Source organism: Grammomys surdaster, unplaced genomic scaffold (assembly GCF_004785775.1).
Source record: "Grammomys surdaster isolate TR1022 unplaced genomic scaffold, NIH_TR_1.0 144, whole genome shotgun sequence".
NCBI lineage: Eukaryota > Metazoa > Chordata > Mammalia > Rodentia > Muridae > Grammomys > Grammomys surdaster.
In genome coordinates this window covers 4,523,648-4,547,120 of record NW_021604602.1, presented here as the reverse complement: position 1 = coordinate 4,547,120, position 23,473 = coordinate 4,523,648, and the positions used below count along the sequence as shown (strand labels likewise).

Genomic DNA, 23,473 nt, shown 5'->3' with positions numbered 1-23,473 from the left:
GTAGACTTGTCCCTGGGATGTTTCAATCTGTAACAACTCAAAATTACTCTCTAAAACCTCTTAAAAAAAATGATGTTTAGCCTTCATTAAATATGAAGCCAAATCGTTCTGCCGCAAATATACAGGTTGTTCCTACTTGTTGACCTTCTCAAGGAAAATTCTCTCATAGAAAGGCTGGCCTAGCAGGCGCTGAACACATGGCTTAGTCAGTCAACGTGCCTGCCCTGGCCGCCTAACTCCCTTAACTCTATCTCCAGAACCCAGGTCAAAGGTCAGGGGGAGTGGCATGAGATCACACACTCACTGCTGGGGAGGCAGGGACAGGTAGATCCCTGGAGCGCTCCAGCTAGCCACCCTCCCCTAATCAGCAAGCCCCAGGTCCCAGTGAGACTATGTCTCAAAACACAGGTGATAGCTCCCAAAGAACCCAAGGTTGATTTCTGTCCTATACTCTGATATTCAAGTGCACAGGCACACACACACACACAGACACACACAGACACACACACACACACACACACACACATATACTCCCCGAATGTGAAAGGACAGCCTGAGAAGAAGGGTGTCACCTTGCCAGTCCTCATGTCCCAAGCTTTGATTTCAGAGCTGAAGCCGCCACATAAAAAGACGTTGGGGTCTTTTGGATGAAATTTCAAGGTGGTGACTCTGAAGTCACTGTGACCACTAAACACTTGGGTTCCTGAAACACAGACAGACAAGAGAAAGTGAGAAAACATTCATATCACAAGTATTTTAAGGAAGAAGTGTGTACACAGCTCACCAGGGCCCTATGCAGCCCAGTACAGACCTCCTAGAAACACGGTGGGAATGGTAGCTCGCTTGCATTTCCTGTTAAATCCACCAAGACGAATCCAGGGTGAATCCAGGCAGCTGATCCTAGAACTCTACCTTCCCACATTCTGTGAGAGTTGTTTGTATTAACTCATTTAAACCATATACCAACTAACCCCAACATGGCTGAGAACAGATTCAGGGAGGCTCAGAGAGTTTCTCAGGCTGCATAGGCAATACAGGAGATTGTTTACCCAGGAGTCTAAAATCTAAAAGCAGACTTGGTTGGCATTTATCTCAGGATCAGTTTTCCAATCCTTATAAAATTGAAGACAGATTTGTTACAGAGTGCAGCAGGTGTGGGTGACATGACATGCTGGGCCACAAATGGCAGTGACCAGCCCAGCAGCCCAGCCACAGAATGGACATCAGGTGTGGCTCACTGGGGTCTCACTAGCTCTGCAGGACTTGAGACAGCCCTGGCCATTTTTCATATCATCATAGACAGTTGTCAAGTCCCTGTGCACACTGCGGTAACTATCTGGCACATACAGACACATATGGTGTGGAAAACAGCTGTCACTCTTGTTTCCTAGAGGCAAGCAACAGAAACTTCAGAAGTGTCCATCATTCAAGGACAGTTAAAGGCAGCACTCCCCCCACTGCCCAGTATGACTTGTGCATCCTACAGCACTGATGAGACTCTTATCTGTCACACTTCACCCGCCCAAACCCCCAGCAAGAAATCAGACTAGCTCTGAGGGGCACTTGCAGGGAAGCACCTGGGTTTGTCTCCTGACAGGTCACTAGGGGCCAGGTTTATGCACCAGGAACAGCACCTGCCACCTGCCAAAAACATGGGAGAGGCTTTCCCTCCAGGACAGAATAAGGACTTCCTCAGCCAGAAGGGAGATCTCGGCTGCCTCCGGCTACCAGGGCTCCGCTGCTGAACCAGGGCAGTGGCAGAGCACAACATAGAAGCTGACAGCCCAGGAGCTGGGATGATGACTGTCAGGAAAATGCTGGCCATACAATCATGAGGACCTGAGTTTGATCTTAAAACCCACATAAAAAATTGGGCTTGGTGGTACATGTTTGCAACCCCAATACCAAGGAGGAGAGAAGTGGAGACAGCAGATCCCTAAGGCTCACCTGTCACACAGTGTCACCTAATCCCAGTGTCTCGCTAGCTTGAGCACCAGCTTCCATGTACCTGTACATAAGCATGCACCTGCCTGCACATGGCGGGTGACAAAGACAGTGATTAAGTGTCAGGACGGTGTGCTCGCGTCTAAGCCCTAGAAGGCTGTGTTTGTTCATTCTGGGAAGGAAGTGCTCCCTGATGACTTCCTCTGTCTGCTGACCCTGTACCCTGAGTAAGAACTCGGCTGGCTCCAGCTTGTCCGGTGAGCAAATGAAACTCATCAATCATGGCTTATGAGAGTCACAGAGGGACAGATGTGACAGCCAGAGCCACCGTTCTCGAGCCTACCCATCCCCATCCGGGACCTACGCAGACATCACTGTCCTGCAGTGGTTTGTAGGGGAGTGACAAAATGCACTGGTGTGCCAGCAGGGCACTGGCATGGGTCTTCAAGGCTTCTTTTCTTCAATTGTGTATTTCTGTGTGTGCTTGTTTGAGTGTATGCCATGTGTGTGCAGGAACCAGCATAGGCCAGAAGGGAGAGTCGAGTTCCCTGTAGCTCTGTAGTTTTAGGCACGATGTGGATATTGGTCCTCTGAAGACACAGCGTGTACTCCTAAACACTGGGCAAACTCCCCAGTCCCGTTCCCAGCATATTTTAAAATATCAAAAGTAGAATGTCTTACAGAGTGAGACAAAATGAAACAGCCAATTTTAAACGCATCTTAATATGTCATGTATTTATGCCATTTAATATGCCAAGGAACTTTTTTAAACATTTTTTTTAATTGATGTCAGTGAATGTGCATGCCCACACAGGTCAGTGGGTAACCTGTGGGTGTTGGGGCGATCCTTGAGCTATATAGGCCCTGATCATCAGGCTTGGCAGCAGATGCCTTTGCTTGCTGAGCTGTACGGCCAGCCCAAGGGCACATCAACTTCCTTGAAAACATAAAATCTCAACAGAACCAAATATGCTTTCTCTTATCTAAATGAAGACACTGTCCTGTGACCCATCCTTGCAAGCCATCCAACTGTAGTTTCTGTTTACCCAAAGAACACAAGGAGGTTGACAGAGACTCTCTGGGGGATGCAGGATTCTGGCCATTGTCCAGTGACACAAAGGACTTAGAACCCATTTTCTCTAGCAAACATGAGCTCCCACGACTAACCAGGTGTTATTATTACAGTCCTGTGTTTCAACAACTCAGTTCAGGGTCAAACCAAGTTTTCATTTAAAGGGTTTTAAACCAGGTCAGAAACCACTGATCCACAGGTCCATCTGTAGACACTAGTTGCTTTGGTTTTGTTGGGTTCTTTTCTTTTAGTGCTAGGAACTGAACTCGGAGCCACGAATGTGCTAATGAGCATGCTAGCCACTGAGCTAAACTTCCCACCCGAAAAGTACAGTCTTCAATAGATGACACTTAAATCATTTTTGGCAACACCAAAAAATAAATAAATAAAACCGGTTTCAGGTACCAGGGCCTAGCTCTATAGTAGAGCTGTGGTTACTATGCCCAAGGTGCTTGGCTCACATGCCAGCACAGGAAGGAAGGAAGGAAGGAAGGAAGGGAGGGAGGGAGGGAGGGAGGGAGGGAGGGAGGGAGGGAGGGGAGAATGAAAGAAAGAAAGAAAGAAAGAAAGAAAGAAAGAAAGAAAGAAAGAAGGAGAGAGAGAGAGAAAGACTGTTTCAAAACATCCACTCTAGAGTAAAAAATAATAGTTATTAATTTTAAATTCTGGAGAGGGTCAGGGAGATGCCCCAGTATGTAAAGTATAAAGTGTCTGCCACATAAGCACTAGGATTTGAGTGTGGATCTCTAACACCCACATCAAACGTTCAGAATAGTGGCGCATTCCTGGTACAGGGGCAAGGGCAAGATAGGAATGGGGGGTTCCCTTGCTGTTCAGAGGTCAGCCATGCTAGCTGAATCAGAGAGCCTCAGGCTGACACAAAACAAATGCTTGAGAGGAGGGCTCAACCTTCGTCATTCACTGCTCCTCCTCATCCAAAACATCATCATGCAGCCTCGGGGACACAGGACGTACAAAGACCTGCTCACAGTAATCCTTAAGAACAGGTTTAAAACGGTTCTTTGGTATACATATAATTTTATTGTTTACTAAAGAGGAGAGCAAATTTGCAGTCTAACGAGATGGAGTTTATCTTTACATGAAGAATGGAATCTTTCAGGAAGCAGAGGCAGGACAGACTGGGCCACACAGTAAGTTTCAGACCAGCCAAAGCAACAGAGTAAGACCCTAACTAAAAAAATACACAACAAAAAGAAATGAGAATTATATTTGATACAACAGGATGCACTATACTTTCAACGTTTTTCAAAATTAAAGGATGTTCAGATCTGCCACGAATGGCACTCTGCAGGAATCCATTTTAAAAAAAAAATGGCAGAAATGTATCTAGAGCTATTTCAGAAACTGATGGAAACTCTGTCCCAGGCTAAACTTCACTCTCTATTGTTTTTTTTGATGAATCGGATTTTAAGAGCCATTTTTAAGTCAAACACAATACAACCTAAGGATTCCTAACCTGATATCTTCGTGCTGAGGATGATAAATGCTGAAAGCCCTTAGCTCCCAGAATGGAGCTGTTTACTTTTCCGCAAGAGCACGGAACTTTTTGCACATAGGGTTAGAAGCACACACCATCACACACAGCCTTGTGCCCAAGCTGGGGTGCTTGGGTGGGTCTCGTTGGCATTGCTGCTGCCTAATGGCAGGCTCAGTGTACAACGCCTGCGATGTGCGTCCAGACCAAGGCTTCGGGGAGGCCGGGAAATGCAACATGGCTGAGCGCTGCAAGAAACATCTTGGATCCGTTTCGCGTTGGAGTTTGAATTAATTTTTGGTCACTGCACACTCAGAAACCCTTAACAGCTGCTGAGTGTTTCACAACCCCACACTTAGTTACACGACCCTGTTGAGCTGTGATCACAGATTTAGAAGCTGGGCTGGAGAGAAAGGAAGACAGCCTTTTAAAACTGCGCCTCTCTTTTTGCTGTGTGTTATGTTGTTGCTCAGGGACCCCAGCAGACAGCGGGTGCCTCGTTAGGTCACCACACCCTCAAACAAGCGCTGTGCCGGGAGCTAACCTGACTGGAGATGTACTTTTTCTCCAGTTTACTCTCATGTTTCCACAGCCCGAGCTTCTCTCCCTGCCTCTTTCTGGGAGTGTATGTTTGCATATGCAGAGTATGGAGGCCAAAGGCTGGTGCTCCATGGCTTCCCCGACTTACTTTGACAACCTGTAGCTCATCAATTTGGCTAGCCAGTCTAGCCAGCAAGTTCAGGCACCTGCCTGCCTCCACCTCCTCAGGGCTAGGATAAAGGCAGGAGCTAGCTGCCTCGCCTGGGTTTTACCTGAGTGTGGAGGATGACAAGTCAGGCCCCCATGCTTGAGATGCAGGCACTCTACCCACTGAGCCATCCCTCCAGAGACTCTTCCATACCCTTAATCTACAGTCGGGAATCAGGCACCCAACCGACATACAGGGAGCAAATGACCCACCGAATAGAACGGGGAGAGTGTCTTCCCCTCTACATCCCCAGATCTGGACCTTACTGCCCATCCTCAGACCCAAAGCAAAGGAAAGCTCTCCCTGTGGGGAGCCGATGCTTTCCTGGGTCCTCGGAGCACAGTGTGGGACCGGCCGTGTTCTTCATTTTGAAATGGTAACAAGATGCTTGTTGAAAGGTGGGTGACACAACCTTGCTGACAACAGTGAAGGAAGGGAGGAGGCTGTGCTGCTGGAAGGTGGTTATTGAAGTTCTCCTGCTAAGAAAGAAAAACATTTCCCTCAACTCCTAAAGATGCTGAAAATCTGTCTTTGAAAGGCTAAAATTTTCCACTTAGAAAGAGGCTGTCTAGTGCATTTCCTACTTCTAAGAGCTGACTTTGCTATCTTTCTTTGTTAAAGGGGCCCAAAGCTAAAAGATTCCTAATAAGCTAACAGGTACCTAATGGGAAACACTAGGGAAAACATCCTGCTAAAGGCTTTGGCTCGACATCAGCACCATGGCTGCCATCACCTAGCTGGATGCTGGAGACAGCGTGACAGATAAGCTGAGAGCCAGAGAGACCCACGGTGGACCGGCTCTGTCACCTGGGATGGACCCTTCATTGGTCCTTCCCTGCTGTCTCGTGCAGTCAGGAGGACTGAGCAGTAAGTGGCATGTGAAGCACTCTGGAGGAAGCAGCCTGAGAGCACCATTATTGTTTGAAAAATTAAACCCTAACTTATTGAATTCGTCTGTGGTTAAATTAAAAGCTAAAGCCAAGGGATGCTGGGTTCTAACAGTGGGAACCCAGAGAGACTAATGACTACTGAGCTAACACGTGAGGCCTGAGAATAACGCACGCCTGGGCTGGCTGGCTCTGCCTTCGCTGAGGAGACTGAGGAGGCTTGCAGAAAGGCTGGGAGAGAAGTCAGCATGGAGAAGCTTGACGAAGAGCACTAGCCACTCTTGAGGTGAAGGTCTTTCTCCTGGAATCTGTGGCACTCTCTCCCATCTCCTAAATGGTGGCCTGTCTATCAAACCCCCACACACACACACACACTGGGGCGGGGCTTCTTCAGCACTGGGGTAGTTGTAACAGACCTTTCACCTTGGGACTATCTTGCTTGTCTGCTTGTTATAGGAAATTCTGTTTATTCACTGCAGGCTTATAGGAAATTGAGCTTTAAAATATGTAATCCATTGGCACTTGGCTGTATTGATCTGGTTATAATGAGCTCAACCAGTATAAAAACTGTTTGGATCTTCTTGGAGTTAAGAAAAATTACTTCTTTTCCTTTTTGGATCAATAGTGATACAAATAGAAAATATGTTTCTGGGCTTGGGGAGAGGGGGTCAGTGCAGAGTTCTTGTTTATGAGTCTGAGGCTCCAAGTTCAATCCACAGCCCTAGAATAAACCACCCTTAAAGCAAAGCCATGGTTCAGGGATTCCACAGAAACCCAGAGTGCTCGCTCTCCAGACACTACCACTTCCATAGCTGCTCCATCCAGTACCATGAGGGGCTGGGTGACCCTGGGCCGGCAACTCCTTTCTTAGGTAGAGGGAGAAGCCAAGCTTCCCTGAGGCAGCCACTCATGTAGCCGGGGTAACATCATCTGGCAGCCTAATGCTGCATCAGGGAATGCTATGGTCAGGCAGACTACAGGACCCCAAAGGCCCTCCATTTTCATCCAGCATGTCTGCCTCCTAGACCATTCCTGGTTCATCAATGGCATTTCAGATGAAATGAAATCCAAGTACTGGTGCCTACGATGACGGATGTCCACGCCCCCTGCAGGGAGCTCACCTTGGCTAAGTCACTCTGAGGTCACAAGTGGGAAGGGGAACCATCATGTACAGTAAGCCTGTCCCGCAGGTCTGTCTGGATCCTGTGCTTGTCACATGGCAGTCCTGGGTAATGGCTGGAAACACTGTGCATCTCAGAGCTGAGGGAAGGGAGTCTGCTGAGGGAGAGGACATATTGGCCCTACAGCCAGCCACACAGACACTGACTGGCTTGTCGGACCCCAAAGTCCCTCTGTCTGCATACCACCTCCAGACCCGACAGCGACCTGTGACCTTTCCTCCTCCGTAGCTCTTTGTTCCTAGTCACGGACTCACGAACATGTAGGAAAAATGTTGACAGGGAAAAGCTTGTGTTGTTGGCCCGTGGTAATTGAGCCTATGTTCCCAGGCAGCAGGCATATGACTCATTTCGCTAAAAATCAATATCGTTACACCATCCTCTGGGAAGTATTCAGCCAGCTGTAAATTTAACCATCCTGACTCAAAGTTAACGAGAAAAGAAGCTTGCTAACTTTCAAATCAACCTCTGTGTATCAGGAGCAGGGGCCGTGTTGGCAAGTGGGCAGAGGCCAGGCAGGATGCGGGCTAAGGGCCAGGGAGGCCTTGTCTGCATGCCCACTGGCACGGCTCTGGGCTCAGCAGCAGTGCAGCTCAGAGCCTGACATCCTTACTGCAAAGCCATGCTCTGCCCTTCAGAGGCAGCTGTGAGAGTAGGCACAGCAAAGGCAGGAGCAAGCCCTGGCCCAGACAGACCGTAGGGCCACATGGATGGTGGCTGCAGGAGCTGGCAGCTGCCACCATGCTTTTCCTTCCAAGCCCAGCCACTTCCAATTATCTATCTGGACAAAACTGAATTTCTTAAAATTAGGAGGTGGGGAGTTAGCTTGCAAACCAGCTGTGTTTGGCTGTAAGCAGCTTTGTTGAAACACATAAGCCACCATGCTAACATCAAACATGGCCCAACTGAGTTCAGATATGGGGCCAGTCAACAGAGGGGGCCTAACCTAAGGAGGACCAGTTGTTCATTGACAGCTGCTGCCCACGCAGAGGAGAAACATGGCTACTGTAAGCCCATTTCAATTGATAAAATCATGCCAGGGCCTGGGTGTCACCTTTGTCATAAGGAGGGCTGACATGAGTGTCCTAGCTGTGGATGAGACTGGTTTATGAAGATGAAGAACCCTCCATAGACAGCAGCCAGTGAAAGGATGCTTAGTTTCCAGGAGAAGGGATCACAGATGACAGATGCATACAGAAGTGGGGGTAGAGGAAGGGTCTTGTGACAAGGCTAACAAAGGTGGGGGTGGGCAGCTATTCACTGGGCAAAGGTGTACCTGAAGGACAGTGCCCAGGGACCCTCACCAATCCAAACCCTGCTAGACATGCCAGCAGTATCACAGGCCTACAGTGGGAACCAGACAAAAATGCCTGTCTGAAAGCACGCCTGTCCGCCAGGGCCTGCAACATCTGGTTTGCAAAGGCACTAGCGGTCCTCCTCAAGTGGGCTGGGGAAACCTGAGTGTGTCACAGAGCTTGAGGACCTACAGAACCCTGGCTGTGGCCCTGCACTTGTTTCAAGCACCAGTGGGAGCTAGTGCACTTCAGAGGCTGAGCCTGACAGGGCCTTCTTGCATGGCCTCTCCTCCAAAGCCTCTTCACCACGACCTCCATTTGGACACTTTTCACTCTTCCTGTGCCAAGAGCTCTGAGGCTGTCAGGGCTAACCCTGTTCCTGCTGGAGCATAGCTGTCCACAGCTCAAGAAGCATCCTTCAGTTGGCCACTTAATCAGAGGGGGGTCAGTCAAGATCCTGCAAGCACTCCATCCCCCCAGGGCCTGTTTTCTATAGACACTGAGCCACCTCCTGAAGACATCCAAGCACCCTGCCAAAAATTAGGCCAAGGTAGTTTGTCCAGGGCAGGCAGGGAAGTGGAGAGGTAGTCCGTGTATTGAGAGAATACCTTTGCCATCCCCATAAGCCCAAGCTATATACAGCTATCACCAACGGTCGGGTGACCTCGGAAAAAGTCACCAAACACTCAAAGCCTCAATTGCTGCATCAAAAAAATGGAAATAGAGATAACGTCCCCCCAGGCCAGTGGTGGGGACTAAGTATGTCACTCAAGCAAAGGGTCTAACCCATGTATCTGTGTCAGCTCAATATGGGCCTAGTGGCAAATGGGACGCCAGCAAAGACTTGGACAGCAGATCACTCTCTTTCTTTGTGGCATCAGCCACAAAGCCATAGTCAAGATGGAGCTGAAAAACGCTTCTTAGGAAAGAAGTGGCCCTTGAGTATGCAGTTCCATCTGGCCAACCCTTTCCACCCGCCTTGACCCAACAGAAGGCACAGGGACATGGACACAAAAGGAAGGCGGTAGTGAGGACAATGAGCATCCCAGAGAGAAGAGCGGACGGCCCCAGCCAAGACTTCCTAGGGTTCTTCAGAGGGCTAGACTGTAGGGTCTACACACCTACCTCAGACCCCAGATAGAGAAGGCACGTGTCATCCCACTGCCAAGAGGAGCTGCCGCCCACCACTGAGAAGTATAACTCTGAGGGGCTGACATCTGCAAGAGGGGCCTTCAGAGCTGAGCAAGCTCCAGAGGGACTCTAAGGAGATGACTAGCTGATTGGTGTGCAGGACAGGTCACGCACAAAACCAGCGACACTCGGGGCCTGGGTGGTGTCTGCCAGTGTTCCCTGAGGCCGCCTGTGCCTAATGTAGCAAAGACGTTCGTTAGGGAGATTGCAGACGGAAACAGGAGCGCCAAAAATAATTAATCTGTGAGCAGATTTGATTAAGTGTTGATTCATGGCTGTTCCGTAAGCCAACAGCCCGTCAGAACTATAAATTAACGAGATAAAATGGTGCTGCCCTCCGTATTTCAGGCCGGGTATTGACATTTTAGAATCCACAGATTTTTAACTGTATTGATTGAGGACACCAGGATAAATGGCCTTGGCGCCAAATTCCCATTAATGACAATGGGCACCGAGTGACTAATTCCCAAAGCACTGCAGAGAGAACGCCCTGCGCTGCCTTCTCCTGGCAGGGCTCTCTAATTAGATTGAAATGAAAAAGCCAAATGACCATGGGCGGAAGAGGCAGAGGAAGGAAATGGAAGATCAGGTTTGGGGAAGAGAAAGAACAAGACTAGTCAGAGCTGGACAAAGGCTACGGGCTGCATACATGCTAAGAGTGGTCCTAGCAAGACATGGGGCCAGGGATGGGTATCCAGACATATGGGTGCCTACCCTGGCAGCTCTTGGGAGTTTCATTATTCAGGATAGGGGCACCCAGCAGGGCCAGTCTCAGCTGTGCAATTATACAGATGTGAGCCAGCTCTGTTCAAGCAATAGACAAAAAGACCGCCATGATGGCCAAACCCTCGAGGACACACACTTGCCAGGATACAGACAGAAACTGTCGGCTATCTTCACAAGAGAGGCTTCATCTACGGGCCAGAGGCCTTCCTTGAGGCTGGGCTAGCTCCAAACAACCTATCAGCTCTGTCCTCTCTGGGGACAAAAGACATCCAGCATATCCCAGCACAGGTCTTACACACAGTAGGTACATAATAAGTAACAAAATAATGTAATTAAAGAAACTCTTTAATATCCGAGCCCCCGCCCCCTCCATACAGACACCATTCCTAGCAGAGGAGGATGAAGTGTCTTGGAGCACTCCCTACTGGATGGTAGCTCTCAGAAGTAGGGCCACGCCTCTCTCCAGCTACTCTACAAGAGCGCCTAGGAGCCCTGTCAGCATGTGGCCTTCCACGTTCCACCACGCCTGTCACATGTACACAAACAGGACCGTGATCCACGGCTGCCCCAGACATGTCATCTCCCTGCCGACTGCCATGGCTCTCTAACTTGTCAGGCACCGGACCCTCTTCTTAACCTAGAAAACGACATCCACTGCGGCTTACGGCAGTGATGACAATTCCAAAGGCCATGTGAAAAGCCCAGGGAGCTTGCTCTGAGCTCGGCAGTGTAGGTTAGACCCCATGCTCAATGGTCCCCTTGCTGTCTCCCTTGCTGTCAGTGAATGGACCAACCCAGGACTGCTGCATAGAATCTGCCTGGAGAAACTCCTTTAGCTGTCTTCCCTTCCCTACCTGATGGGGGTGGGGGTTTCCTGAGGATCTGCCCACCCCCCACTAGCCTAGGTGCATGTCATTGTTACCCTGGGAACTGAGCCCCTCTGAAGACTCAGTTCCCTGTGAGACTCAGTTCCACCGCACGGGCTGACAGGGATTCTAAACTGATGCCAAGGAAAGGACACCGTGATATTTCGATCCCAATTACACTGCAGAAGTTGATTAAAAAGCTGCCTCTTTATCCGGCCCTACAGCTTGGTGCTGAGACAACCTTGGCTCTGTCCTTTGCTGACTGGCAGAGGACTGATTCCAAAGCTTTGTAGACAGCTGTGGTGCCGCTGGCAAATGATCTGCATGCCCGTCAGGGAAATGAGCCAGTCCTGAGGCCTCTGCCACATCACCACCATGGGTAGTTTGTGGTCAGGACCCTCTGGAGAGGCTTCCTCAGGGAGGGGGGCTGCCAGCTGACCTGGGACAGTCAAGACATCAGAACACACCTGTTTCGAGGTCTGTTAGGTGCAGGGCAAAGTCGAAGCCGCCACTGAGGATGCGCCGGCCACAGGGAGACCACCGTGCAGCCCTTACTGCCTCAGTGTGCACAGAGTAGGTCTGCAGGCAGTGCCCCGAGTCCACAGCATTCCACACCTGCAAGGGAAACAAAGACAGGCAGCAACGGACACTGTGAGGAAGGCCTTCAGGAAAGGGTTCCCCAGGGAGCTGGGCTCCTACTATTCTACATCAAAATAGCAGCTAGAGTCTTATCCTCACCGCAATGCACGGGTCTCCTTTCTCCAGGGCTAAGGAAACAGCTTTTCCTGTCTCCACTCAGCCTCCAAACCTGCTCCTACCTGCTGACCACAGACATGCCGCAGTCCTGCCCCTGGCCTCCTACAGTCTGCTCCCTGTCCTGAAGTGGAGAGAACACACAGCCAGGCCATAGTCAAGGGATCTCTTTACGACTGAGACCCAGAGAGGGGCCAGCCCCAGAGCTCAAGGGGGCTGTGCCTCCTCAGGAGAGGGGTACCTCAGAGTACCTCTCCTCCCCTTCATCCTGCCTCCGCACGCACGGGGAATGAGGCTCCTGGGAGGATGCCCAGTACAGACTTGACTCCTGCAAGTGGCTTTACAAGCCCAGGCACAGAGCTACAGTGCCACAGCTGGTGGACCTGGTTCATGCAGGTACTTGGCTCTGGTCCTGCTCAATGCTGCAGGGTGGAGAGGACACACTGTAAGCATCTCTCCTTGATGCTGCATCTTGCTGGTCATGTGAAGGACCCAGTGGCTCCAAATCACTGGGCCTCAGTCTCTCCTTCCATGAATTGGAAACAAAAGCACCACCCCAGATAGGAGTAAGGCAGGGTCTGTTCCTTAGCACGTGCAGCAGAAGGGCTGGGGCCAGCGGGGACTGGGGTTCTGAAACAACACTAGCTAACCACTCTTGCTTCGCTTTCCCTAGTAAGAGAAGAACCCAAACAAGCACACCCTCGAGCTGCAAAAACCTGCTCCCAGCACAGCTCCCACTGAAGGTGAGCTAACTCTGCCTGCCAAGTCCTGAAGGCTCTCAGAATGCAGCCAGAGTTCTGAGAGGTTTCCTGTGAATATGTAAATGTCTAATTAAGCAAACAAAAGGTCATGAGAAGCCTTCACGGAATGCGGGGAGGGCCCCCGGGAGGGCCCCCCCTTCCTTTCTTCCATAGCAGGGGTCAGGAGCTAGGTCTCAAACTAAAAAGAATTAAAACCAAGCCACAGATGTGGTTCTGTTTAAAAACACAGAAGAAACAAAAGAGGAGCAGCCAGAAGACTGGCCAGTGGAGGGAAGGCTCCTGGCAGAGCAGCAGAGCAAGACAGCGGCTGCTGCTTCAGAACTATGTACAAGAACGGTGTTAATAGAAAAATTAACTGAGCAAGTGAAAGTCTGCAGGGTTCACATGGCTAGACGGCAAGAGGCCAACACTGCGTACACAGGACAAGCCGCATTTACAAAGTATGAGGTTGTTTTCTAAGAAGCATGAGCTACAGCATCATACTAATTAGACTGGCTAGTATAAACACAAAAACAAAGATAATACATGTTAGCATGGAGGTAGAGAAATCAGAACCCCCAACACTGCCGGCAGGAAGGTAAGCCAGGGCAGCCATGATGAACTGCAGCTTCGGGGATTCCCAGGAACCTGTATACAACCTCAAAATTCTGCTTCTGAGAATAAACCCCCAACTTCTGGTACTGGGGACTCAAGGAAGCTTTGCCCTTTCTTCATATGGAGAGAGGGTGGGCGGAGCCCACTCGTCCACAGACAGGTAAGAGGATAAACGAGCTGCAGCCCCTGTACACAGGGCTGGGCCCCTCAGACAGGGCGTCCTGAAAGCCACTGCAGCAGGGGAGCCCTGATGACTGTTCTCAGTGGGGCAGGCCAGAGAGGATGAACTCTTGAGAGGGCTTCCCTCCTTGGTGCTCCCTGGGTAGTCAGAGCCACAGGGAGGAAACAGAAAGCCAGCTGCCCAACAGTATGAGCTATCCCTGGCTATGGTGGTAACATTTGTTATATTTTACCTTATTTGGTTGGTCTTGAGTTTTGAGGGTTTTGGCAGGGGGAGGGCGGGAGGAGTGGTTTTTGTTTGTTTGGGTTTTGGTTTTTCAAGACAGGGTTTCCCTGTGTGGCCCTGGCTGTCCTAGAACTAGCTCTGTAGACCAGGCTAGCTCTGAAATCACAGAGACCCTCCTGCCCCTGTCTCCTGGGTGCTGGAATTAAAGGCGTGCCCAACACCACCCTGCTACCATGTTGTTCTTGGTTTTGTGTTTTGTTGTTTTTAAGCACACATAAGAACCATTATGCTGTTTATTCATGCTTTTGTAGTAAGGCCCCAAAAATGAGCTTAGGAGGGTTATCACCTCGAGGATGGCCAGGAGCTGTGGGCACTGCGCGGGATTTCCTCTGAGACAGTGAGCGGCTGATGGGAACAGCAGAAGGGGAGGAAAGAGGTGACTCTGAAGCAACGGTATCCAAATCCCCTGTAAAGCTCTTACTTATTCACTCAACAAACACCGGAGCGCTTGCTAGCTAGCCAGGCGCTGCTCTTGGAAAACAGCCAGAATCAAACCCTTGCCTTCTGAGAGTTGACAGTCAGAAAGACAGGTCCCACACAAACTAGCAGAACAGAGTGTCCCAGGGACTAAGGCTGACGTTTCAAGGTCACCAAGGAAGGGGGCTACAGGGTGAAGAGAAAAGATCCACAGGGTAGCCTGAATATGCAAGAGCATTAAAGCCAGGCTGGCCAGAGAGGTGAGCAGGATGTGTGTGGCAAGGCAGGATGCGGCCAGAGACCAGAGAGCGCTCTGTGGGCAGTAGCGTGTCCAGGAAGTCCTAGCTCCAGTCTACAGGACCCCTTTAACTGCCCCCACGGAAAGAAGATACAGGGAGAGGGAGTGGGGACTTCTGTGGGAATTTAAGACAGAGGGCAGCAACAGGAAGGAAGAGGCCTATATGGGAGTCAGAAGCAACAGGAACCCCTTGGAGTAGAACCAGTAAAGAGAACAGAGAACCAGAACCGCCTTAGGTCTTAGGCCTGAGCATCAAGGGGAATGGCCAGCTCTCGGAGAAGGGAGCTGGAACGCAAGGTCAGCACTGACTGAAGGAAGCAGGTCATGAGAAGGGAGGACCAGGTGAGCCCTGCCCTTACACATTAGGGTGTAACACAGACTTCTTTCTTTTCTTTCTTTTTTTAAGGTATCTATCTATCTATCTATCTATCTATCTATCTATCTATCTATCTATCTATCTATCATTATAGATGGTTGTGAGCCACCATGTGGTTGCTGGGATTTGAACTCACGGCCTCCAGAAGAGCAGTTGGTGCTCTTAACCGCTGAGCAATCTCGCCAGCCCCACAGACTTACTTCTAAACCTTTCGTTATGTGTAGTAAGATGCTGAGCTAGTGGGGAAAAGAAAAGAAAAGAAAAAGGGCAGAGTGGAAGAGAAAGGAGGCAGGGAGGGATGTGGAGCGGACAGAGAGAGTAGGAAGCACAGGACGGGTGAAAGGAACAAGGCAGGAGAGACCTTAGGCTCGCTGATGCCTGGACCAAAAGGCCAGCACAGTGTGCTAGGCTTCTTGGGCAGGGGTGTTGTGCATGGACCTGGGTCTAAAGAGACACACGGCTGGCACACAGTACGACAGCCCCTGGGAGGTGCAGCTGTCACCTGTCTGATGACGCAGAGGAGCAGAGTCGATGAGGACAACTCAGTCCCAGCTTGCTATCCAGGGTGAAGGCGAGAGGAATCTTTGCCAATTGTTCTTCCTAATTGAATTGAATGTTCACTGTCAGGCTTTAAAGATTAATTCCCAGACACTGCCACAGCCCCGAGTATCTGCCTTTTTTCAACCAAGTAATTAGAGATCCCAAACTGTCTTCACGGGATTAAGGAGCTCAGTCTTCTGTTGAATGTGCTGAGATGACTCCATGTATTAACCACAGCTATTACCACGGTCTGTGTGTCCAGCCAAAGCCACAGCTGTGACAAGAACATGACGAGAAAACATAGTAGAGTTGGGTGTCTGGGTCCCCAGTTCTGCCACTGCCGATACAGCTGTTTGGGGTCTCTGAAGGCTGCCCAGCCTGTTGCTTCAGCCTCAGGCAATACTCTTGATTACCTTTTGGTTTGGGTTTTGTTTGCATTTTATTTAACTTATCATCATTATTGAGAGGGGACATATGCATGCCACAGCAAATATGTGGAGGTCAGATGACATCTTTGAGGAGACAATTCTCTCTGTCCACCAAGGGTTTCAGAGACCAAACTCAGTGGCTAGGTTTGTGCAGCAAGCACCGTTACCCACAGAGCCAGCCTATAAGCCCTGTTCCTTGTTTTGAGAGAAATACAATCTCCTTACAAAGTATTCAACCTCTACAAAAACATACACACACACACAAAGGAAAGAAAGACCTGTAGGGATTACTATGGGATGGGGGATAGTTGTTTCTCTGGTTACATGGGAAATAAGCACAGTCCACCAAAATATATTTTTCAAAGACAGAAAAAGAAAATCAAATAAGAGTCACCCCAATCTTCACACCTGGGAACAACTTACTGTCACATTTCTGGGGGTGGTTGTGTTGGCTTTGAGATTCAGCCTCAGTAGCTTCCCTTCTGCCTCACCAGCTCCTGCTGCTCAAAAAAACAAAAAACAAAAAACAAAAAAAAACCACACACTTCTCTGGACCACTCCCAAACTCACAGCTCCCTAGGAGCCCACACAGCTAGTGTCTTCCTTTGCCAAGGGGACAGGAGCAGCCCATTTGTGCACAGAAGCCAGAGAAACATGCCCTGGGCTGTTTCAAGGCTCAGACCTGCTTTAATCACAGACTGAGTTGGAGATAAACTAAGCTGGCTGTGTAGCCCACTGGCAAGGCACAGTAGGGCATCCAGGTACTGCACATTGTCAAGCGTTAATGTGAAGCTCTTACACATCATTGTCAAATGGACTCCTGATGAGTTCACGCGTAGGGGTTACTGCAGATGCATTTTTAAATTCTGGACTGTCCGATTCTAATACATAGAAATGTAAGTCACTTTCTACACTGGCCTTGAATTCTGAACCCTTTACTCACTTTTTAGTTCTAGAAGGTATACTAAAAACCCAGTGGAATTTTTTCCCCACAGGTTCCTGTGTCATCTGCAAATACAGTTTTTCATCCTCCTTTGCTTTCTTGCACTGGCTGTAATCTCCACATCAGGGCCAAATAGACACAGGAATTGCTGACAGCTTTCCCTTACTCCAAGACAGGGTAAAACCCAGAGTCTTGTACATACTAGACAAACATCCTACTATACACACACACACCTTTCTTTCGGTCTTTTACACACCCTATCATTGAGATACACACATACACCCCACCCCACACAAAGACATATACCATGCACACACACACTCCAGCCTTATATACACACTACCATTGAGACAAACACATCATATATCACACACACACACACACACACACACACTCCATTCAGTCTTTTACACAGCTGAGTATGTTGCCAGAGCTGTCTCCGTAGAAAGCCCTTATCAGTTGAGAGACGCTATCTTCTGTTTTCTCAAAGTTGCCTTTTAAAACCTGTTTTTGTGCCAGGCGGTGGTGGCGCATGCCTTTAATCCCAGCACTTGGGAGGCAGAGACAGGCGGATTTCTGAGTTCGAGGCCAGCCTGGTCTACAGAGTGAGTTCCAGGACAGCCAGGGCTACACAGAGAAACCCTGTCTCAAAAACAAAACAAAAAAAAACAAAACAAAAAAAAAAGCCAACCCACTGTTCACTGTTTTGTGTGCAAGCGTGTATGTCTGTCAAGTGATCAGAATTCGTGAGCACAGGAGCATGCACCTCATGAGAGGTCACAGAATGACCTTGGGCAGTTGGTTCTCCCCTTCAGACATGAATTCTGGGACTCAAGCTTAATCACCAAGCTTCCTTGGCAAGCATTGTCACCTGTGCTGGGTCACTGTACTGGCCCTGAAAGGTGCTTTTTTTTTTAAACATATATAATCGTTACAATGAACGTTAGACATTTGCCAAAATCAATCTACTGAAATGGTCTTATGGCTTTCTGTTCATAGTTAATCACTAATATTACAGTTCCATCATCAAGAACTGCATTGCACTGACTGACGCTCCGAGCCCAAGCCAAGCTCGCATTCCCGGGACTGATCCTTTACGTGTGTAGTCATGAGATTTTAAGGGAATAGCTGGATGGATTTGCTAAAGTTCTGTGAAGTGGACACTTGAGGGTTCTTTGGAAAGTCAGCTAAATGGTGTTTTGCTGGGGCCAAGATGTGAAAGGGGACACAGGTGAAAGACTAAGGCAGACTCGTGAAGGCACGTTGGGCTGAAGCAGACACAGGAGAGAGGATGGTCTGCTAAAGCAAGCATGTGAAAGGACATTGGTGAAAGATTCTTTGCTGACCACACGCATGTATTGGTCTGCCTCACATGGCATAGTTCAACTGCATTTGTCGGGACTCCATAGAGAGAAATACACCAAAAACATCCGGTGGTGTACTGCAGTTTCTTGACATGTCTGAGGACTCGGGCTGATTGCATGCACGTGCCGAGACAAGACCGGTGCTGAGGCAAAGCACGTGGAGGACACGTGATGTTTGGAGGGTACAAATAGGACTCCACGGAGTGACAGAGACAGAGCGTGGCTTGCTGGTACAGCTAGCTGTGCAACACTTAAGAGTCGCAAGTCTTTGATGATCTTTGCTTCCCTGAGAGAACTTCTCCTGGTGTCCCTCTGGGTCCCTCCTGTTGACTCCAGTCAAGCTGAGGCCTGGCTGTCTCTGCTAGGTCATGTCATCGCTGTTGCTAACGGGACACTACAGAATTGAACTGCTGATGTATCTGTGAAGTGTTTGCGAGTGGATTGAGCCACTGCTGACCTGTGAACTATGCCAGACAACACAGACGGGAGTTGCTCCAAAGAACCTTTCTAAACGGGTCCACTTCCCCCGTATCCTTTCTTTCAACTCCCTCTGGTGGGTGGTGGGCTACAAGAGGGATTCAAGTGTTTAAGAGCCATCATTAAAAGTAAGGCTTGAAACAATTCAAATTACAGTTTTGACAAAAAGCTTTGCCAGTTCATCAGAGATGTGGGATGGATGCTCCCTCCCATTGTGTCTTGTCTTGGTGTCAGGAGGACTCGTTGTGAGGTATTCCTCCGCTCTGACGTTCCAGGATAGCTGCTATAACAACGCCCTCGAACTGAGTTGCTTGGACAACAGATACCAGTACAGTTCTGGAGCTGGTCCCTGTTGAGGGCTGTAGGAGTAGGGTCGACCTGCTGGCAGCTTTCTCTATGCCTAAGTGCTGCCTTCATGTCTGTCAGTCACCCTCCATGTATGCCTGTCTCCAGACACCCCCCCCCTTGTGTGCACACCAGTCACAGCACAGGAGCCCAGGCTAGGCCTCATTTTGCAACAACTACCTCTACACAGATTCAATCTCCAATACGGTTATGTTGTGAAATACCGGAGGGTAGGACTTCAAAAGAGAAATTGAGGGTGGCAGGGGTACATGTAATCCAACCCACAGCAAACGAGTACCTCTCTCTCCTCAGATGTTTGTTAGAACTCATTAGTGAAGCCATTAGGGCCTCGAGTTTTCCTTGTGGGAACAGTTTGAACTAAAAATTCAATTATTTCCACAGCTATGAGATATGTTTCTTCTTGGGTAAGCTTTTATTATTAGGGTCTTCTGGGGGATTCTTCGTGTCACCTAAGCTGTGGCATTCATTAGCGAATGCTGATCGTGCATTGCCTTGGTAGCCTTTCAATACCCGTAGCATCTATAATTAGCTCGCTCTAATCATCTCTCATATTGGTAATTTGTGTCTTTTCTCTATGTTCTTGATTCTAGCTAAGGTTTATAACATTCCTTCCTGAGCCGGGCGTGGTAACTGGCTCCTATAATTCCACCCTCAGAGGAGACTGAGACAGGAGTATGGCTGGGAGTTAAAGGTCAGTCTGGGCTGCAGGGCAAATAAAAATAAAATCAGTTTGGCCCAGAGTGCTTGTCATACCAGCCCGATGGCCTTTCCCTCTAGTTTAGGTCCTTCTGCTCTGCCCTCCGTCATTTGGACTCAGTTGCTTGGCCTTCCCTACTGTTTGATTGGAAGTTGAGTTCACCAGAAAATTTCCCCTAAAAACCCAAGTACTCGGTGCTACAAAGCTGCCGCAGCTGTGCAGGTCTGCACCGCCTCTGAATACTCCCTACAACAGCACCTGCCTTGACGTTCAGGGTGGCTTTGTTCTGTCTGTGGTGAAGCCATGGGTAGAACCCAAGACTCCCGAATGCTAGCCACACCCCAAACTGGACCTTCGGCCGTTAGAACTGTGCCTAGTTTCCAAATATCAGGGGATTTTTCCAATTACATTCATTGTTTGTTTTTCACTGAATCCTGTCCTAGGAAATCAGCTGGGAGCGATTTCAATCTTTCCGAACTTCCCGGTCAGTTTGTTTGATGACCACGCCACGGCGATCTCGGTGGAGATCTATGTGCGCTGGGATGTCAATCAGGCCAGACGGTGACAGTGTTGTCCCAGTCCTCCGCATCTAAACTAGTTTTCTGTCTGTGTGATCTACTGATTATTGAGAAAGGATTGGGAAGGTCCAAGCCATTGGTGAGTTGTACTGTTCCGTGCATCTCACCCTGCCGGCTTTGCTCTGTGTGTTTTAGAGCACTCTCGCTCTGTGTGTACATAAATATCTATGTGGCTGGTGTGATGCACCTTGGGGGATGCATTGTGATGGACTGATCCCTCCTGTTATTATAAGATGACTCTCTTTATCCCTGTAATATTTCTGCTCTGAAACCTGCTTTGCCTGATATTTATACAGCCAGGCGGGCGTTCCTTTATTACTGTTAGTCTTGCTTATCTCCCCCGTTCTCTCCACTTAACCTTTCCCTGTTTTTATATTGAAGGTGAGTTTCCTGCAGGCACTGTATAATTGTGTGTTGCCTTTCTATTCAAACAATCTTTGTCTTTTAAGTGCAGTGTTTAGACCGTCCACTTGTTTTTGAGAAGGTTTGAGAAGGTTTGTGCGGTTTACCCTGTCTGTTATTTTTCCCTCATTTTGTGCGCCCTTTCTTGGTCTTCTGTTATTTCACCGTATACTTCCCACTGTTGGGGCCCATAACCATGGATCTTTCTCTGCTTGTCTCACTAGCCGTCTAAGGTTTACAGCACACATCTGTGACATTCTGATCTACTCTCAAGTCACACCACCACTTACCTTATGATGTAAGAAAACAACACATCGCCTTTGCCCATCTGTCATCTCGTGTGTCATCTCTACAGGCTATAAAGTGTACGCTGCGCTATGGTCAAGTGTCATCGGAGCCGGCTTCTAAGTAAGGACGAGCACCGGCATTGCCTCGTGCGCTCACCATGGAAATCCCACTCAGCATCAGTTTCTCTCTGCCTCAAGGACTGCCGTTCCCAGTGAAAAGCTGGCCAATGCCTCACTCGGCTTTTGAGTGTCTGAGAAAGTATTGCGCCTTTGTTTCTCAAGGCCTTTCCTGGGGATTGTAAGCAAAGTTCCTGAAAGACCTCACCTTACTCTGAGCCCTCGGCAAGCCTGAGTCACTGGTTAGAGCTTCAGTAACTGAAGAGGCTAGAAGGTCAAAGATCCGAAGTCTAATTACAACTTACCTCAGGCTGCCTTTCCCTCCTCCCATGTGACCCGACAGCCTGTGAGAAGCAGGTGAAACCCTGTAGTAACAGTTCACCAGCTTTCCCCAGCCAAGATAGTGCAGAGACCTCTCCGCCTTGAGGCAACCCAGTCACATGGTGTTCCACCAATGCACTTGTAAAGTGTCTTGACTTATGAACGTCTTTTGTTGCTATAAAAATTCAGTCCCTTGGAACATAGATTTGGAGTGACCTGAGTCTGTTTCCAAGGCCATGGACATGCTTGTTCTTGGCTCAATAATAAATTCTCTATTATTCCCATTGGGGTGAGAGTTGTGTTTGTTTTTTTAATTAGTGTTTTCTTTTTTTCTATTCTTATTTCCTTATTTATTATGTATATGAGGGTTTGCCTGCACATATGCCAGTGTACCACATGCATACCTCGTGCCTTGAGGAGGCCAGAAAACGGTATCAGATTCCTTGGAACAGGAGTTACATGGTTGTGAGCCACCATGTGGCTGCTGGGAACTCAACTTAGGTCTCCTGCAAGAGCTGCCAGTGCCCTTAATGACTGAGCCATTGCTGCAACCCTGAAGGTTGTGTTTTAATGTTGACTGTGTCAGGTGCTCACTTGCAGAGGTGTGAGTTTCTCATTGCAGTGCTTTGAAAGGGAATGTCTATCTTCTGCCATTACTCTGTGCTCCCCTGTAGATAGTGTCTTTTTCTCCATTTAAGATTTTCCAAGCCAGAGAGATGGCTCAGTGGGCACAGCACTTGCCTCACAGTATGAGGTCCTGAGTCTGAACTAGTGTAAAGGTGGGAGCAGCTGTGTGTGGAAGTCCAGTGTTCCTTACAAGGAATGGCCAGGCAACTCGGCAGGCACACACAACAGTGAACAAGAGACCATCTTGAGAGGGAAGGCAAGAACTGACACCCAAGAATGTCCTCTGACCTCCACATGGATACCATGGCACAAGCCCTACACCCAACCCCCACAAACACACATTTTCTTTTCTTTCTTTCCTTTTCTCCCTTTTTATTTTCTTTTCTTTTTCTTTCTTTCTTCCTTTCTTTTTTTTTTTTTTTTTGATTGTTGGTTTGGTTTTTGGTGTTGGAGGTGAGACCAAAGGTATCCTGGAACCTGTTATGTACCAAGCTGGCCTCAAACTGAGGTCTGCCTACCTCTGATGCCTGAATGCTAAAAAATAAACATTTTTTAATAAAAAGATTTTTGTGGTCCTGCTGCAGCTGAGAGCCAGGTTATCACATGCATGGCCCATGTTGCCATCAAAGGCCATGTACATGTACTTAATCTGTGCCCGAAGCCATGTAGATGTCTGTGAGTCATGCTGCCACCAGGGATCATGTTGATGTGAGTGGCCTGTCCAGCCACCTGGGGCCATATTGATGTCTGAGGTCCATGCTGCCAACAGAGCCCATGCGGATGTTCATGGTCTGCACTATCTCCTGAAGCCATGCTGATACTCATGGGCTGGACTGCCCCTGGGGACCACACTGGTGTCCATGGCCCATGTATGGAGGCCATGTTGATGTCCTTGATCTGTGCTGCCACCGAAGGCCACGCTGGTGTCCGTGGCCTGTGCTGTGGCAGAGGGCCATGTTAATGTCCATGGTCTGTACTGCCATTAGACTAGGCTGAGGTCCCTGGCACATGCTGAGGGTGTCCGTGGTCCATGCTGTCACCAGGGCCCTGTGGAAGTCCATATTCCATGTGCTCACTAACTATACACGTCAAGGAAGCTTGTCTGTCAGTGATATTGATGACTACAGACTCAACAGTGGAGGAAAAGAGTCACAGGAGGCTTCTGTGACAACACTTACCCAACAACAACCCCCCAACAGTAACAGTGTAGCCAAAAGTAACAGTGTAGCCAAAAGTAACAGTGTAGCTAAAAGTAACAG

At 48.9% G+C, this 23,473-nt stretch overlaps 1 protein-coding gene across 1 annotated transcript in view; it reads right to left on the bottom strand.

The window, feature by feature from the left end:
* Wdr25 (WD repeat domain 25) overlaps positions 1–23,473 on the bottom strand; it is a 134,909-nt gene that overhangs the window by 33,607 nt on the left and 77,829 nt on the right. Inside the window, exons 3-4 of the mRNA XM_028764496.1 lie at positions 11,870–12,017; positions 573–703 (exon numbers count right to left, since the gene is read on the bottom strand). Coding sequence (XP_028620329.1) covers positions 573–703; positions 11,870–12,017 — 279 coding nt within the window. The remainder of the gene's footprint in view (positions 1–572; positions 704–11,869; positions 12,018–23,473) is intronic.